The 17,342-nt window shown below is 48.8% G+C and overlaps 3 protein-coding genes across 5 annotated transcripts; 1 reads left to right on the top strand and 2 right to left on the bottom strand.

The window, feature by feature from the left end:
* Positions 1-4,043: 4,043 nt before the first annotated feature.
* Positions 4,044-7,936, top strand: LOC123062833 (pentatricopeptide repeat-containing protein At2g13420, mitochondrial). 2 transcript variants are annotated; one of them, XM_044486508.1, is made up of 3 exons: positions 4,044-4,697; positions 6,289-7,550; positions 7,643-7,936. In XM_044486508.1, exons 1-2 carry the CDS (start codon positions 4,095-4,097, stop codon positions 7,252-7,254), a joined length of 1,569 nt encoding a protein of 522 aa, XP_044342443.1. In that variant the 5' UTR covers positions 4,044-4,094; the 3' UTR covers positions 7,255-7,550; positions 7,643-7,936. The 2 variants fall into 2 exon arrangements, with proteins under 2 accessions (XP_044342443.1, XP_044342444.1); XM_044486509.1 differs by lacking the exon at positions 7,643-7,936 and having other exon boundaries at positions 6,289-6,375; positions 6,480-6,749.
* Positions 7,937-9,873: 1,937 nt separating this feature from the next.
* Positions 9,874-12,030, bottom strand: LOC123062832 (OVARIAN TUMOR DOMAIN-containing deubiquitinating enzyme 4). 2 transcript variants are annotated; one of them, XM_044486507.1, is made up of 6 exons: positions 11,709-12,030; positions 10,993-11,114; positions 10,857-10,897; positions 10,647-10,745; positions 10,393-10,557; positions 9,874-10,299 (listed from the first exon to the last, which is right to left on the bottom strand). In XM_044486507.1, exons 1-6 carry the CDS (start codon positions 11,746-11,748, stop codon positions 10,287-10,289), a joined length of 480 nt encoding a protein of 159 aa, XP_044342442.1. In that variant the 5' UTR covers positions 11,749-12,030; the 3' UTR covers positions 9,874-10,286. The 2 variants fall into 2 exon arrangements, with proteins under 2 accessions (XP_044342442.1, XP_044342441.1); XM_044486506.1 differs by having other exon boundaries at positions 10,413-10,557.
* Positions 12,031-12,654: 624 nt separating this feature from the next.
* Positions 12,655-17,165, bottom strand: LOC123062831 (U-box domain-containing protein 45). The gene is made up of 6 exons (XM_044486505.1): positions 16,990-17,165; positions 16,021-16,098; positions 15,504-15,689; positions 15,245-15,352; positions 13,877-15,084; positions 12,655-13,763 (listed from the first exon to the last, which is right to left on the bottom strand). The coding sequence occupies exons 2-6, from the start codon at positions 16,069-16,071 to the stop codon at positions 12,920-12,922; spliced, it is 2,397 nt and encodes a 798-aa protein (XP_044342440.1). The 5' UTR covers positions 16,072-16,098; positions 16,990-17,165; the 3' UTR covers positions 12,655-12,919.
* Positions 17,166-17,342: the final 177 nt, after the last annotated feature.

The following is a 17,342-nucleotide window of genomic DNA, read 5'->3' as shown; positions in this document are numbered from 1 at the left end:
TCCAGCTTCTAACCTGACTTCTCACTTCATGTGACGTCCAACAAACAACCTCGCTAGCTTCTCCCAGCGCCCGAGTGAGCTGGCAGCCCAGCTAGGGCGGTGAAGCCCAGCTTCTTGCCACCTTGGGCTAGCTGGAAGCAGCCCATTTCCACACCGGCGCTGCTCCTCACTGAGCTGCTCCTTCCTTGTGATTTTTGGTTCTATAGAGAGGTGTATAGAGAATGTTTATGAAGTTGGGATGCTCCTCCTTGCTCATCGGCGCCGCTCCTCGCTGAGCTCCTCCTCCCCCCACTGGCGCTGCTCCTCGCTGGCGTCAATGGCATCTGGATGAGATCCTCCTTCCCCCATGGCGCCGCTCCTCGCTGACGGTGGTACTTGCGGCTGTGAGGACGGGAATCGGCGAGGAACTCATTGTGAAGGCCAGATCTGGAGTCGTTGGAGAGAATCTAGGCGGCGACCGAGGGGGGCGGGCGTGGCGGTGGGACGGTGGCGTTGAGGGTTTCCAGAGGGATAACGTGAGGGAGAGGGGAGATATTACCGAGTTGTTCGTGTGTTTCTGTTCGAGTGAGCAAGAGGTGGGTTGTCGAATTGTTTTCCTAAGCAGTGGCAATCTGGTTGTAAATAAGGGGAACTCCAGATTCTTCAAAACATGGAGCTGTGTTCCCTTTGCTTCACAAAATTGCACTACCGGCCCATCTTAGCTTCGGGAATTCAACTTCTAGAAGATAAAGCGGTCAAGTCAACTTCAAACGAGAAGTTTGTGGAGTTGAGAGTTGGAGGGGTTCAAAACAGGCCCTTAACTAAAATACATTTTACGAGGAAACCTTACAAATTTTGGTGCTTGTTTTCTCCCTTCAAAATTGCTTTTGGATCAAAGTGTATAACTTAAACCAGTGTATAGGGTAAATTGCGTGAGTTTTGAGTTACATGGATTGTTTTTGAATCGCTTTTGGATCATAGATTAATTCACTCTACATTTTTACAGTAAAGACATTTTATAGGGTAGATCGCTTTTGGATCATAGATGAATTCACTATACTTTTTTTGAGGAAAATACTTGAGATTATATTATGTTAAGGAAAACATTACAAGCAGACATACAGTAGATACGAGTACATCCACATAGGTTACGGAAGAACACCAAATCCAACTCGACCACACAACTGCCGCTACCCACATCTCGCCGTCGTCGCCGCCGGAGAGAGAAGAAAAGCGACCAACCCCTTTAGATCCGGAGAAGCACCATCGCTTGTAAGCTTTGTGAGCCACACAATCGTAGCCCGCCGAGAGAGGCGAGATCTTGAGTAGAGCTGAAATGTCCAGGCTGCCGAAGCGACGCCCCATGCCACGCCGGATCCGCATCGGCCAGCTTCGCTGAAGCAGGTTCAAAGACCAATCGCCGATGAACAACCTCCAATCCTCCATCCCTGTCGTAGCCACCTCCTGCGTCCACAGCAAAAGAAGCGCCAGAAGCATCTTCCCATGGAGCCGAAGAAACGGACAAGCCCCAACCACCGCTCCACATGGCCAAAGCCGCGAACGCCATGGGTTAGAATCCTCGACCCCGCTCGCCTTCTCGCCGCAGCAAGGAGCCTCGCAGTGACCGACGACGGTGACGACCAACTCGCGGGATCGTAAACACTCAGATCCGCGAGACCAAAAGGACCCCAGCTCCTCGCTAGTGCCAAGAGCGACGACAGGCGAGCGAAGAAGGTGACCGGGCCACTTTATTCCACACACCGACTTCCCCTCCGCCATGACGCCGGTGCAAAGGACACCAAACCTAGAAAATCTAGGTATATACACCGTCAGGCATCAGATCCGAGATCTCCCACCCCTCCAGTAGCCATAATGGCCACCTGAGGTGAAGGAGACCACCGGTCTTACCCTGCCCTCTTCTATAGGCAGTTTCGAGAGAGGACGGGAAGAGACTAGTTGGAAAGTGTTGGAAGGGAGAAGTGAGAGGGGAATTCACTGTACTTTTTTAGGGTAAAGAAATTAGGGCATTTCACTCTACTTTGCTTTTTTAACCTATCACTCTACTCTACTTTGCTGGATAAAGGAACGAAACATGGTGTTAGGGTATCTCCAACGCCGATCGTCAATGTGGTACGAACGCGGGCTTGTATCGGTCTGCAGTGTGGTACGAACGCGTTTTTCTCCCGCAAACTTGAGACAAACGTGGGAGCGATTTGCGGGAGTCTGGACCGCTCCCAAACCTGTTTCTAACAGTCCTGGCGTGTCAAAAACTCCTCCCCCTCCCACGCGCGCTTCCCTTTCGGTGCCAATTGCCCACATTCATGTCGCTGTAGAGCGCGCTGCTCCACATTGAAGGCGGCTCAGGGCGGACGCGGCCTCTCACTGCCTCCGCCATTGAAGCAGCGCGCCGGCCGAGGGTGCCGCCCGCTGCACACCCGGCTGAACACGCCTCCTTGCCGCATTCAAACACATCCATTAAACCCGCGTGGAAGTCGAGAAACCTACTCTAGCCACACGTCCGTTCACGAGCGGGCCTATATTAAACACAACGCAGGGCATGCTCCTCCCGTCCGCCCTCTATATAAACCAGGCCAGACTCTGAATCACGCCACTCCACCACTCCCCATCTCCTCCTTCCACCATTTTCTCCAATCTTTCAATGGCATCCAACGAGCCAGAAGAGCAGTTCTCCGGCATAAAAGTCTACCGAGTGACCCGCCGAGCTCGGCGGGTACGAGCGAGGCACCTCGTTGCTCCATCCCGCTCGTCTAGCCCGTTTGAGCAAGTTGCCGCCCCAAGCCGATGAGCGATTCAGCAACTCGCTGCTCCAAGCCAGCTCGCGAAGGAGTGGTGAGTTGCTCCAGGCTGGCACAGGCATCACCGCCTCCAGTGCATGCGACCGCGCCATCTGTCGTCAATGCACGCGTAGCCGTGCCGTGTAGGCAGAGAAAGAAGCCGGCTACACGAATGTCGACAAGGTGGCGGCAGCACGTCCGTGCCCACCGCCGTCATCGAGGAGAAATAGAACACGGGAGGCCGTCGCTTCTTGGGTCCCAGGAAGGCCGTCGCCGGTGACTTGGCCGGTTGTTCGTTATCTCAGACCATCCTAGGCACCCGCCTGAGATCCACAGAAGCACCCTCTTTGCTGCTCCAATGAGCAGCGCAGTTGGACATAGGGAAGATATGGGGGAAGAATATGCCTCTAGGGCTCCCGGCAGTCCGGTTAGCGGGCTGTCAAACATGGGGAAGACAAGCTGCGGGCGACCATAAACTAGTGCAGTGTATTTATGTCGCGGGAATGAAGCTCCACATGACCGTACGTGCACATAGTTTTAGTTTTTTATTAGTTGAAAATATGTTCAAAATGTAACCGTTTTCGTCCGGTTTATATGAAATCCGTCATGTTTATATGAAATCTAACCTTGTTTGCATGAATTCCATTCCTTTGTTGAAAAAGAGTTTGAAATGTATGCGGTCATGGTTGGATGGCGTGTCCGCGGACTGATCCCCGTGTTCGTGGACGGAGGCGGGAGAAAATTTGTGGGTTGGTTAGACCTGCCTTATATAGCTGGCCAAATGGGCCGGTTTTTTCGGGCCGGCCCGTGAGCACGCCGGCACGGCCCGACTTGGGCCAGGCACGACACGGGCTAAACGGGTCGGGCCCGGCACACGGCACGCCCTGGGCCGTGCCTGGGCCTGGAGGCTAGGCTCGCGGGCCGGCACGGCACGGCCCGATTAAGTTTTCTTTATTTTTTTATACATCTATATATGGCCCAACATATAAAAATAGGCTAAAAACGCTCAGTGCGGCAAATAATAGACTGAAAATATGCGGCCCACCGTGCTAAACGGGCCAACGTGCCAGCCCATTTACTAATTGGGTTGTGCCCGGGCCTGAGGGCGCAGCACGCGGGCCCACACGGCCCGTATAGTAATCGTGCCCTGGCGGGCCATGCCGGGCCAGGCACGATTACAATGGGCCGGGCCGGGCCGGGCCGTTTGGCCAGGTATGCTGCCTTAGTTTGCCCCCAAAAAAACGGTGGTTCGTTTTGGACTTTTGGGCTTGGGCTTAGCCCCTCTGGTACACCACAGTGTACCCGCCGCCGCCGCCCACCATGCTGCGCTCGCCCACGGCCGCCGCCAACGCCATGGCTGCAACCCGCCGCCTCCTATGCACGGCAATCACCGATGCGTTCCCCTCCCCAGCCCACCTCCTCGCTCTGCCTCCCGTCACTCCGTCGCCCACCGCCGACGAGCTCGCGCGCCTGCTCCTCGCGCACCACAACCCCTTCCACCCGTCCGAGTCGCCGCTCCAGCTCCTCTCCGGCGGGGGCGTCTCCCTCTCCCAGGATCTCCTCGTGCAGATCCTCCTCCGCCTCCGCGGCGCGTCCAAGCTCGCGCTCTCACTCCTCAACGCCGTCCGCCTCCACCCGTCCGTCTCCTCCCCGCCCAACGCCGACGCCTACGACGCCGTCGTCGACGCCCTCGGCCGGGCGCACCAGTTCGACGCCGCGTGGCGGCTCGTTGTCGAGGCCGCGGCGGACGGCGCCGCCACGCCCCGCACGTTCGCGGTGCTCGCCAGGAGGTACGTCGCCGCGGGATTGACCAGGCAGGCGGTGCGCGCGTTCGACGACATGGAGGCTTTCCTAGGGAGAGAACCCGATGCCCAGGAGTTCACCACTCTTCTCGACACGCTCTGCAAGTACAAGTACCCCAAGGTTCGTGATCTGGATGCCTAGGTGGTAATCCTCTTAGTTTGATTGATTGCAGATAGTGTAAGGTCTCTTAACACTGCATTTCTGATTTCTGTACTATGCCTGTTGTAGTTTGTAGCCTCCTGCTCTATATTTAAATGTCTGTTATGGCGAGTGGCGATTTTCATTGTTTTGTTGCAAGTTACAATTGTGAGCTTACGATGAGAATATGAATGCATTCAAGTGAAGATTGTGTTGGCTTTCTATGTCTATAAATATATGAATGTGCTGCCCCTTAAGCTTTTTGTGGTGCACCATGAAACTCTTGGCCTCTCATTGTGATTTGCTTTTTGTGGTCTGCAGTTTGGTAGGTTCAGAGTGAACATTGCCTGTAGTTTGATGAGACGTTTCATAGTAATGAATTGGTGCAGTTGCAATTAGGCTGATTCAATCTGCAAATTTTCCTCTTTTTTTTGTTCTGATATTGTGTATGAAATTGGTCGGTCATGGATTTGCTTCTTATTCTGTGCAGTTTGTGGTGTGCAATTTGTAAGCACTAGATGACATCTACAAGTTTGTTCAGCTTGTTCAGTTTGTAAGTACTAGACGGCATCCACAATAATGATTCTGTCCAGTTTGTTCGGCTTCTTGCGAGTCAAATTAACCGTGATGATAAAGATCTACAAGAAAATGAAACCTGAATTTTAGTATCCCTGTGGACAATCCTTCAAAGAGAAACCACAATATCACAGTTCATTTTCTGGAATGGAAAAAATAATGGCAAAGTTACTAATTCAAAGAAATTAGTATATAGAGGCAAGCTTGTTGATCAGGATCTCAGCAGAAGCATTATCATTTCAGGTTGATGAAATACCTGGCATGACAATTAGATCATGCCTGCAAGATGGCAGAAAGGATTAAGTGCTTAAATTGCTTCCTTGGTTGATCATGCATTTCTAGTTTTTTTATGAGCATTAACAAAGTAAGATTCTACTCCAGATATTTGATCTTGGGCATTTCCGCGTGTACAAAGATAAGACTATGCTAACCAATGGTTTTGGTGTTTCCATCTAGATATGTTTTTAATGCTTGGATTCTGGGATTTAGATGAATGGAGTTGTTCTTTTTGGCTTTAGTCTCATCTTGATGTTTTCCTGTGAATGTTGAACTGATTTTTGTTTGTTTGTTTGGGAATATGGTGCCAATGGAGTGGTTTGCCCTCATGTCCTCATAAATGTTTTGTATCTGTAGCTTCAGTAGCGAGTAGAGAAGCATTTTGGATTTCTTGGACATGTAACTTATGTGATGCCAAAATAGATCAACTTTACTAAGTGCCTGCATCCTAATGCGTATGGTTTGGCTGGAAGTTTTTACTTCAGTTTGATAGTCAAATAAGGTATGTGTAGAAAGTTGTAGAGATATTTTTAGACGAAATAGAAACAGTTGACTTAAAAGTATCTCTATTTCATCTAAAATAGATATACTATTTGCCTAACAAGTGTTTGAATTACATTAATCAGCTGTCACACAGTTGTAGTCTACTTTATGTACATTGTTTGGAGGGTCTGGTAATAATTCTCTAATGTGCCCACTGGCATTTTTATCACCATTGCAGGTTGCTGTGGAGATATTCAATAAAAGAAAATACAAATATGAACCAAATGAAAAGATGTACACTATCTTAATTTATGGCTGGTGCAAGGTAAACCGAAGTGACATGTCCCAGAAATTCCTAAAAGATATGATTGATCGTGGGATAGAGCCGAACATAGTTACATACAACATTCTCTTAAATGGTATCTGTAGGCATGCAAGTTTGCACCCTGATAACCGGTTTGATAGAACAGTTAACGCAGCTGAGAATCTCTTGAAGGAGATGAGTGACAGGGGAATTGAACCAGATGTAACGAGCTACTCAATCATCCTGCATGTTTACAGTCGTGCACATAAGGCTGAACTATGTTTGTGTATGTTCCGCTCGATGAAGGATAGAGGCATTTGCCCCACAGTGGCAACCTACACTTCTGTGATCAAGTGCCTTGCTTCGTGTGGGAGACTGGAAGATGCTGAGAAGTTGCTCGGTGAGATGGTTAGTGAGGGGGTGTGTCCCTCCCCAGCGACCTATAATTGCTTCTTCAAAGAGTACCGAGGGAGAAAAGATGTTAGTGGCGCCCTTGAATTGTACAACAAGATGAAGGCTCCTTGTTCACCAACTGCACCAGATATTCATAGCTACAATATATTGCTTGGAATGTTCATCAAGTTGGACCAACATGAAACTGTTATGGAACTTTGGAATGATATGTGTGAGAGCACCGTGGGTCCTGATCTTGATTCATACACCTTGCTGATTCATGGTTTTTGTGTCAAGGAAAAATGGAAGGAGGCATGCCAGTTCTTCATGGAAATGATAGAGAAAGGTTTTCTTCCCCAGAAGATCACCTTTGAAACACTGTATCGCGGTCTTATACAAGCGGACATGTTAAGGACCTGGAGAAGGCTGAAAAAAAGGGTTGATGAAGAATCAGCAAAATTTGGCGATGAATACAAATCATATCACATCAAGCCTTACAAGAGGTGATATGTTGCCATCGAAAAGATGATCTGTATATTCTTTTAATTTCTTGCAATCCTGCCGTTGTATACCAGCTTGATCGGGGCACAGTTGTTAGATGTATCATGGCACTATCATTCCGAGGTGATCTTTATGACAAACATAAGCTAAGGAGCACTTCAGGCGGAAAAAAGGAAGGGCGAGCAGACATGTGCCATTGGTACACTGATTTCATCGGACTGAAATTGCAGTTACTCATGCATCTGCTGTCTATATAGTAATCTGGTATAATGATTCTTTGGTGTGATTGGGTGAAGTTGAAGGTGAAGTACTGTATTACTGATTTCAGATCTTCATCTTTAATTTCATGTGAGCTACATCTAACTGAACCATTTCACCTGTTCATGTACTGCAGAAAGGTGTTCCTTCAGAGACATCAGATTATTGGCGGAGTGGGAAAATTCTACTGCCAAATTTCTTGCGACGAAGGCAGCTGTTTGATGGTGCTGGCTTCAATGCAAACTTTCAGGACATGCAGATGTCCCAAATTTTTTGTAGGTTGTGGTTAGCCTTTATCCATAGAGTTGTTTTCGTTTTAGTCAACAATCATGTACTAGTATGCTGTGGGTATCTGATATAGCAAGAAGTTATTCACCTGTGAAAATTGTAGCCCTCCCTTATTTTTTCTAATGTTGTACTTATAGTCTTATACTCCCTCTTTTCAAATGGTACCTTTGACCAACAATTACACTATTAATATATAAATTTTGTCATATTCATAAAGTACTTTGGAATATGAGTCTAATGACATGGATTTTATGTCACATAAAGTACTTTGGAATACGAGTCTAATGACATGGATTTTCTGTCACATGAAGTACATGGAATATGAATCTAAGACATCAGTTTGGTGTCACATAAACTCATAAAGTAATTGTTGGTCAAAAGCCTGTCCTAACAGGACCAGCATTTTGTCATCTTTGCCACCGTGTACTTTCTTCCTAGGCTTTGGGCTGCATATATTATGATGATTATGTTTGGTAATAATGTTTTCATAAAAGTTGGTCTTTTGTATGAGGAAAGGAAGGTTGCAGAAAGAGATGTCATTGCGTGCATGAGAACAAGCTAGATATGTTTTCTTCTTCTTCTTTAACTGGATTTAGGATCTTGTGGTGGTCTTTGATCACAATGATTCTTTTCATCCAAGACAAGAAATATCTCCCACCAATTATTGGTACCCAAGGGTCCCATCTCCTTGAGCTTTTCCTCAAATTGTAAGTGTAATCCTTTGGAAATCTTAAACCCTAATGTTGCCTTTCCAAAGAGGACACCACAATACTTGTGATAAATCCCACACACAAAAAAAACAGCAAAAACATAATCATGTCAAGTCCAATATTTGCATCTTAAAAAAAATCCGTTTCAGTTCCCATTAGCCAATAAATTCTCCAACATAGTTCTACCTCCCAAAATTCATGAAAAAATGGCGAGACACCCATTTTACAGGCAGTGACCTCTAGTACAAAGATTGGGCGAAATGGCACATTGTTTCATCCTTATCCTTTCATTAAACATCTTGGATCTATATGGCCAATTGAAAGTGCATCTTATCAGGTTTTCGTGATGAATGGCAAGACAATTGATATGACTAAGAGTTCATCAAATTTATTTCAGTAAATTAGTCCCCATATGTGAGTGTGACTCCTACTTTTACATCTTCAGGTGGTTACTTGCTTCAAACTCCCAGGATGTAATTTATAGGTCTTTGGTGAATCCAAAGTTCACATCAATGTTAGTACAATTATACTATCAGAAGGGCACAAATAAAAGAACAATGGTTGAACTCCAAGATAAAATCCTCAACCAAAGTCCCTCGGAATTTTACTCCTTTTACTCCTGCCACTCAATCCTTTGTTTTTCCTAGCCTTGGTACCTTCGAGTAATTCTACCCAGTACTATTGAGGGTGTGTGCTCTGTCGAGTGAACCCTATTTTCTCCGAGTCAGAACTGCCAAGAAATTTCTCCAGTACCACCGAGCTATGTTTCCTTTGAGATCAACTCTGTTAGCTCTGGTACATCCGAGCATGACTTTTTCCCGGCACTTTCGAGCCCTTCTCAATTTGCTTCAGCCCTTTGAGTCCCATTATAGGTCCAGTACTCCCGAGCAAATCCATTCGGAACCTCCGAGCTGGGATCTAGCCTTTTCTGCACCGTTTCTCTTTGAGAACAACTCTGCCGACCCCGGTACTTCCAAGCATCTTCTATCTTCATAGAAAAGAGCCACCTTTCTGTTTGGTATCTCCAATCTTCTAATCCAGGTACTTCCAAGCATCTTCTATCTTCGTAGAAAAGAGCCTCCTTTGAACGTGCCCCATAGTTCTGGGTTTTTTTCCTCTGCTGGTTCCGGGCTAGTCTTTTACTAATCATCACTGTATTGGTTAGTACCCCCTCCGTAAAGAAATATAAGAGCATTTAGATCACTAAAGTATTGATCTAAACGTTCTTATATTTGTTTACAGAGGGAGTAATACTCGATAGGCATGTGTCAATTGGGCAAATATCAGTCTAAGGAGAGCCCTCAAATGATGATTATGCACACATTTTATTTTCTATGTAGCAATCCTAGAGGAAAATCAGTGACCAACATAACAAAATAAGATTGTATTCATACTCTGAGAAAGATTGTATTCACATTCGCCGTGAGAATTCAGTTGCTTCGAAGCAATTGTCGGCGAACCATATGTCCATCAGCAAAGCTTTCAGAGTAAAATATTCCAGAATTTACACAAAACACTCCATTTTAAGCTGGACGCAGTGTAAGTTTATGCAGTTAAATTCCCTGACTGGATCAGGAGTTACACACGCGAAGCTTATTATTTATACATCAGCCTCGAAGAAGATCGAACGATAGAGCAGCGAACCCGGGCTGAACCTCCATATGTGCTATACCGTGATCTGCCAACTCGAACGAAACCAAGTTGCAGCAGATGTCGGAATTTATGCGGCTGCCCTAGAGAAGTAGTAGAAGAAGCTTACATAGCGCACCATTCTCCGGTTAGCTACGCTCCTCTCCTGCAAATTGACAGGAGGGAACATTGGTTCCTCAACTCAAAAGAGTAGGCCAAATGTTGTCGGATTTTGCACAGTGTTGTACTAGTAACTTACAGTCTTGGTTGTGTTCTTACAAGAGATGGCTGCAGCGCGTCGTAGTGCCCATAACCGTCGTATAGAACACGGACCGGGTTGTCCTTGCCGTACTCCTGGCCATACTCTGCTATGATCCTGGGGTTATCGGTGCCCTTGGTGTACATGTGGACGGTGATGGGCATCCTGCAAGCAGTGTTGACATTCCTCGTAAGCAATTACATTTCAGAATATAAACCTACAAATTGATTACACATGTAAAGAAAGGTGCCTACCCAAGAACATGTGAGCACATGAGCAGCTCAGGTTCTCCTCCCCAGGCGTGAGGCTTCCTCATCTTCCGCACATAGCTCTCGAAATTGCCTTCGAGGAACCTATCCAAAGATTCACATCGAAAATGATCATGTTACTTTTGATTTTGCAGGAAAGAAAAGATCATGTTTAATTCACTGTTTTAAATTTTTTTGCAGGAAAGAAGACTTCACCATTCGGTATCTCCTCGTCGCTTGATGAACTCATCTGCAACCTGAAACAGGCCGACAGGTGGGTCAGCAATCTCTTTTGCTAAAATTGCAAGGAACGGAACGGAATCATCAAGTGCTGAACCGGTTGAGTGGTTACCTTTGCTCGAAGCTCGTCGGCGAGTTCCTTCTGGGCGCTGTCGCTCGGCGACTGCTTGCCTCTCCTTATGCAGGCGCCATAGGCGACGGACCGGAACAGGCACCTCCCGTCCCCTGTAATTCCTGAAAAATAGTCGAGTTTCCAATGTTCAGAAATGCGGATGGCCGACTCGATCAGTCTGAAAATCACATCAGAATCAACCGCTTGGAGAGTTTCACAGGAACAAACAGCCCCGTAAGCGTGATGCGCCGTACAAAGCACACATCCCAGGTGGGATCACTTTTTTCTTCATAAAGTACAGTTATATATTGATCTTCCTTGTTGAATTTATGTCAAAGGAGATGCATAGATATATAGATAGATAGATAGATAGATACCCAGTTATGCAAAGGCTGCTGCTTTAAAGTTTAAACTAGTCATACAGTGCATGGAGACGGCAAAATATGGAAGGCGAACAAGACCAGGGAGGCATCTTAACTAGTCGATTAGTTTAATAGCGATTCAAATCAACGCCTAAATCTGTTTTCTCCCGCTCTTTCCTCCCCTTTAGACCAGGCTCAAGATCGTACTGATCACAGATAAATCATGGCAACAAGAAGCAAAAGAAAAAACTCTGTTTCTGTCATGATCATCATCGAAACAATCCCCCTTTTCATGCACCAAGACGAGGAAGACGCAGCAAGCAAGACAGAGAAGCAGAGAAGCAGAGGACGTACGGATGGATCGCAGCGGCGGCGGGAGCTCCCGGTCCGACATCCGCCCTGCCGGCGGCGGCGACGGCGGCGGCGATGGGCCGGCCCTCTTCCTCCCCTTGCTCCTCTTCCACGGCAGGGAGGGGAAGCAAGCGGGCGGAAGGAATAACAAGCAAAGCAGGAAGGGAGAGCGAGACGGAGGCAGGAATGTTGCTACAGAAAGTGGCGGGTTGAGGGGGGGACGGGCGTGGAATCGGATTCGCTTTTCAGGCCGCCGGGGCTGGCCGGGTGGAGGCCCTCGCCGCCGCCGCGTCCCATCGAACCGACCGACGGCCGACGCCCCCCTCCCTCCCTCCCTCCCTCCCTCCCTCCGCGGCTGGCTTGGCTTCCCGCCACAAATAACCGGGGGCTCCTAATTAAATCAGATCCCCTCCGGAGCCAGCGGCGCCTTTCGGTGCTCCGCTCCGCTCCTCGAGAGCCGCTCGACCAGGTGAGGTGAAACCCGACGGATGATGCCAAAATTCGCGCGCCTGCCGCGCAATCATCCCGTGCGGAGAACGGGACAGCACGTGAGTGAAAATGAACCTCGCCCTTCCTCCGTGCTGTCGGACGCAAGCCGTGGTGGCCGGTCCTTTTTCCCTCTCACAGTCTCATGCATCCATTCATGTTGGCCCTTGCCATGTCAGTGTCGTTATCTTGGCGAGGCCTCTGCGTCCTTCCACGCAGAGGCAGCAGCCGATGATAATCAGTGACAGGACAAAAAGGAACCCACCCCACCTGGATGAGCAAGCAGCGGGATTACCGTGAGCAAGTAAATAAATCTCCTTGATGAGGAGTCGAGCCTCCCTGAAGAACGAAATTAGCTTCACAGGACCATGGAGCCCACATGTCAGTGAGCAGAGGACCGTCGTGTTGACAAAAGAGAACAAACGGTTGCTTGACTGAAAAGGAAGGGAAGAGAGGCATCATCTCGTAACAAGGCAGGCTATATATACATTGTACAGTGTCATGAGAAGGCGGCAAAGAGGGGGAAAATGCCCTACATCACCCCACCGAGCAGGGGGGGAAGAAGCAGTAGTCTCTTTCAACTTACTTAACCCAAACCCAAAGGAAGGAAGAAGCAGCCACGGCGCCAAAGCGGAAGACGACCCAAGGAAAAAAGGAACAAGAAAGAGGAGATGTACAGATCCTACTGATGATGATGAACCAGGCCCCAAAACCCTGCCTGCTAGAGGCTAGCACTGGTAGAGGGAGAAGCCCCGGTTCTTCCACAGCGAGCTCAGCGTCCGCCCCAGCTTCCTCGACTTGGACTTGCACAGCGGCTTCGACTCCCGGTGGCACACCATCACCCCGCCGCCGTTCCCGCCCTCCGGCGCGGCCTGCTGCGGCGGTGCCTGCTGCTGCGACGCGGCTTGCTGCCCCCCGCCGTCCCGTTGCCGCTGCTCCCGGAACAGCTTCAGCAGCTTCTGGGCCTTCTCCCGGCCCCGCCCCGTGCCGGTCGCCGAGATGGAGACCAGCGACGGCACCACGCCCTCCTGCAGCACCGGCGCGATGCACTTGTCGTCCGCCGCGCACATCGCCAGGAGGCACGACACCGCCTGCTCCTGCTCCGTCGGCTCCCCCGTGTCCAGCAGCATCGCCAGCGTGCTCACCAGCCCCGGGGTGGACATGATCTCCTTCCTGCCGGCCTGGGTCGCCGCCAGGCTGATGGCCACCGCCAGGGCCTTCTCCGTCCACCCGATGCCCTCGGACACCGAAGAGTCCGTCAGGAGCGTGTGGAGCGCGTCCACGATGCCGGCCGACAGGAGCGACGGGATGCTGGCCTGGTAGGTGGAGAGGTTGTACAGCGTGTAGAGAGCATCATGCTTGCAGGAGCTGGCTTTCGGGTCGCAGGCGTCGTGGTTGTACAGACGGTCCACTAGGAATGGCACAGCCTGGGTGGAAGCGATGACGCTCTTCGCGTCGGTGAGGCAGGAAAGGTTAAGGTAGAGCGCCGTGGCTGCAGCAGCTAGGCGTGGATTCGATGTCATCTGCTCAAGTAGTTCGACTATCCCAGCAGACAACAGAAGTCCCTTGTTTCTGAAATAAACAAGCATAGGGTTTGTAAGCAAAAACTGGAAATTCAGAAGTTCAAGGTCAACTAACTAGCTGCAAATGACAAGCACCATTTAACTGAAAAATACATGGCATACCTATTATTATTGACTGCAAGGTTAAAAAGAGCCATGGCACCAACTTCTTGTGCCTTCTCATTTCCTTCTTCCACAGAATACCTTAAGAACTGAACTAGGGCCTCAGCGAACCCATTTGAGCCCATCTGGATCCTTGCTTCCTCATCATCTTTCAGCAGATATCTTATCTGCTCAACCAATCTGCACTGGCTCAGTATGTTGTTTCTTTCATTAAGCACCAGCAGCAAGTTCCGATACCCCTCATTCATATCAAACTCAAAACAAGAGCTATCATCCAATGTGCCTGATTCGCTGTTCATCGGTTCTTCCTTTCTCTCGTTCTCCAGGGGAACCACCTTGACACCCTTGATGTTGCTAGTGTCAAAACTATCGACAGACACACAGCCCGTCGCCTGGGAGTCAGATAAAGCAAGCCTCCAATTTACATCAAAGGATCCCGGTGGACCATCTGGAACTGGAAAATCATTCTGCTCGCACCAGCTGGAAATCATGGCCTTAACACAGTAGTTTGGAGTCAAAGACAAGTGGGCCAGTTGTTGCTGAGTCTTGGGACATGTGCTGTGACCATCATTAAACCATTTTTCAATGCAAACACGCTCATAAGTCTGACCAGACGAAACAATAACCGGGTCATACATCAGCTGCAAGGAAATGGGACATCTGAGTTCCTCGGGAGGGATCGACATGTTTTCGGACCTTGGACCACTAGGCCTACAATTGAATGATCCAAGCCTCGAATTGAAAGACCCAAACCTCGAATTAAATGATTGAATGCTCGAAAGCTGTCTACTGAATGCTCGGCTGTTTCCGCAGGGGCCATACATGTCATCCATGCCTAATACTGTAGGTGAACATGGGGCTGATCCTTGAGAATCGGTATCATCGCCTGCTTCACTTCTGAAAAATTTCGAGTATTTCCTCATGAGATTGTATAGGTAGGACACAACAAACTCCTTCCGCTTATCATCTCCAGAACGAGCCTTTTCAATTAGCTTCTTGAGGGCTCTTCTCTCAGTCAATGCTGCCCTGGAAGAAGTAATTCCCAGCTTCAGAGCAGCCATATGAAAGACCTCAAGCTCCCCACTATCGCTGGAACTGTTCATTTTACTGTTTCTCTGGAGCAAATTGATCACCTCATCACCAGCTTCCTTCTCTGATTGATCCAATGTAAATACAACCTCCTCCAACTCACCAATGATCTCTACAATCTGTTGCGCACAGACAGGATCAGGATGTCAGGACATAGCACGCAAATTTACTAAATGGTTTAACCATAAAACAACTGGTGCATAATGTGGGATTTGTAGTCCAAGGAAACCAAACAGAAGCACAATTTAGTTGTGCTAATTAGGATTTTACACAACATACCTTATGGCCAATATCTTCGGTTACTATGCTTTCGACACGCCGAAGACTTTCCTGAAGTTGGCTTCTTGATTTCTCAAACTTCAAATGCACAGTTTCTGCGGTGATGGCCTGAAAGTGGATATTATCAGTGTAAGAGTTTCGCAGTTTAATTATTCTAAAGACACAAATATTGAAAAGCAATGCTGCAAATGCCCCATGGCAAGTTTGCAACTAATTATAATATCCAGAGTGCTCGGCAGGGAGGGGTACAACATCTTACCAAGTAGAGCCTGCTGCAATCTGCGCAATGTTGAAGAAGACCTTTGGATTTATCCAGAGCAACATGCAGCGAACACAGTGCCTGTATGCCAGACTTGCTTCTGGGCCTTGATGCTTCGATGAACGGGAAAATCGCTAAAAGTTTAGAAACCGCAGGATGAAATGCTCTGCACATTCCAGCATGTAACTGCAGAAAACACAATTTCTTCAGATTAGGCAGCCATACACAAATCCACCCAAAAAAGAGAAGATACAAGGTTCCAGTTATTTCTAATATGCTTTGCTTCCTATACAGTACAAAGCTTTAAATACCCATCCTGTAGAAATAAAACGGAATTAAGAGTGCTGCTAAAACAGTCACTAAGATGTAAGTTTACAAAGCAAATCCAAATAGATCTCATTAATCAACAAAAACAGTATATTCTAAACTCTTAACTGCAAATAATCTGCAGACCAATTAGCTTGAACAACAGATATTATCACTGAAAATCAAGATAAAACCACAGTTAAGATGGTACCTTGGCATCAATAGCCAAGAGAGGGCCCTCCTCGACCTCCATTGCGTCCATGCTTGACTATCTCGTCAGTTCCACCATCTAATTTGCAAGATTCAGAAGGGAAAAAAAAGTCAGATCGGCAGATCACATCACTCTCAGTTGCAAGCATTTCAGACCGGCGAAAACAACAGGCCTGGACTTGGGAGGATAGGACAAGGCAACGCTCCCGGAACCAGTACGAAAAGAGGGGATGGGAATAGTAAAAAATCTACCCGCTGCAAGCCCACAACACAGTGTTCTCCAGGAGGCACCTTTCGGAAAACCACCAAGCGAGCACGACCTTTTCCATGCTAAATTTGAGACGCGCGGAGCTCCCTGGAGCCCATGATTTTGACCAAGCTCGCCTCTTTCCCCAGCAAATCCAAGGGCCACGGGCGGGCGCTGCCAGCCAGCCAGCCAGCCAGCCAGCCAGCGCTGCAGCGCATTTCGCTCACCGCGTCTCCCCAAGAAAAACTCAAAAGAAAATTAAGATGAGGTCGGCAGCTCGCTCGAGCTTCTCTCGGCCTGACAAGTAGTGTGGGATTTAAAGCAGCTTCCTCCGGAGTGGGCAAGGCCGGCCACAGGATAAGGAGCGCTCTGAAACATCGTTTTCAGCCCCGCAAATCTGCCATTCGGGCTCGTTCCTCGGATGAAAATGCCAGAAATCCATCGGGAGGAGGCCTTTCTTCGCGTAAAACTAGCATGGTGGAACCGCACGAACACCGCAGGCTTCCTCCCCGGAGATCCCCAATGGCGGAGCTCGCCCAGAGAAAGAGGAGCAGAGAAGCACACGCGCGCGCAGAGAGGACGCACAAGCAGCCCAGAGCACCCCCAAGGTCACATCCCGCCCCACCAAAGCTTACTCTGAATCCTAATCTCCCGGACCGAACAGCGGGGAAAGGAGAGGCGAGGAACGATCCATGGCGGCAAGAGACGAGTCAGAACACGCACCGTCTCGAGCGAAGAGAGCGAGGCGGGAAATGCCTCGGGAGGGCCGCTACGGCGGACGGGTCTCTCCCCGCGGGTGTCTCCGTCGGTCGCCGGCGGCGGCGGGCGGCGGGCGGCGTGGTGAGGGGAGAGGCGAGAGGAGGAGGGGGGTGGGGGGGAGGGGAGGAGAGGAATAATGCAGAGCGGGGGGGCGTTGGAGTGGTGGATTTTATTCAGATGTCAGGGGCAGGGGGGCACCGAAAAAAAAAAGAGAATGGGATATGCCACATCTTCTCTTCTCCGGGGTTTTCATTTAATTAATTAACTAAGAATAAATGATTTATTAGTGGAAATAATACGGTTGGAGCTTTCCTAGT

Source organism: Triticum aestivum, chromosome 3A (assembly GCF_018294505.1).
Source record: "Triticum aestivum cultivar Chinese Spring chromosome 3A, IWGSC CS RefSeq v2.1, whole genome shotgun sequence".
NCBI classification, from domain to species: Eukaryota; Viridiplantae; Streptophyta; class Magnoliopsida; order Poales; family Poaceae; genus Triticum; species Triticum aestivum.
This window is presented reverse-complemented; position numbering and strand designations above follow the sequence as displayed.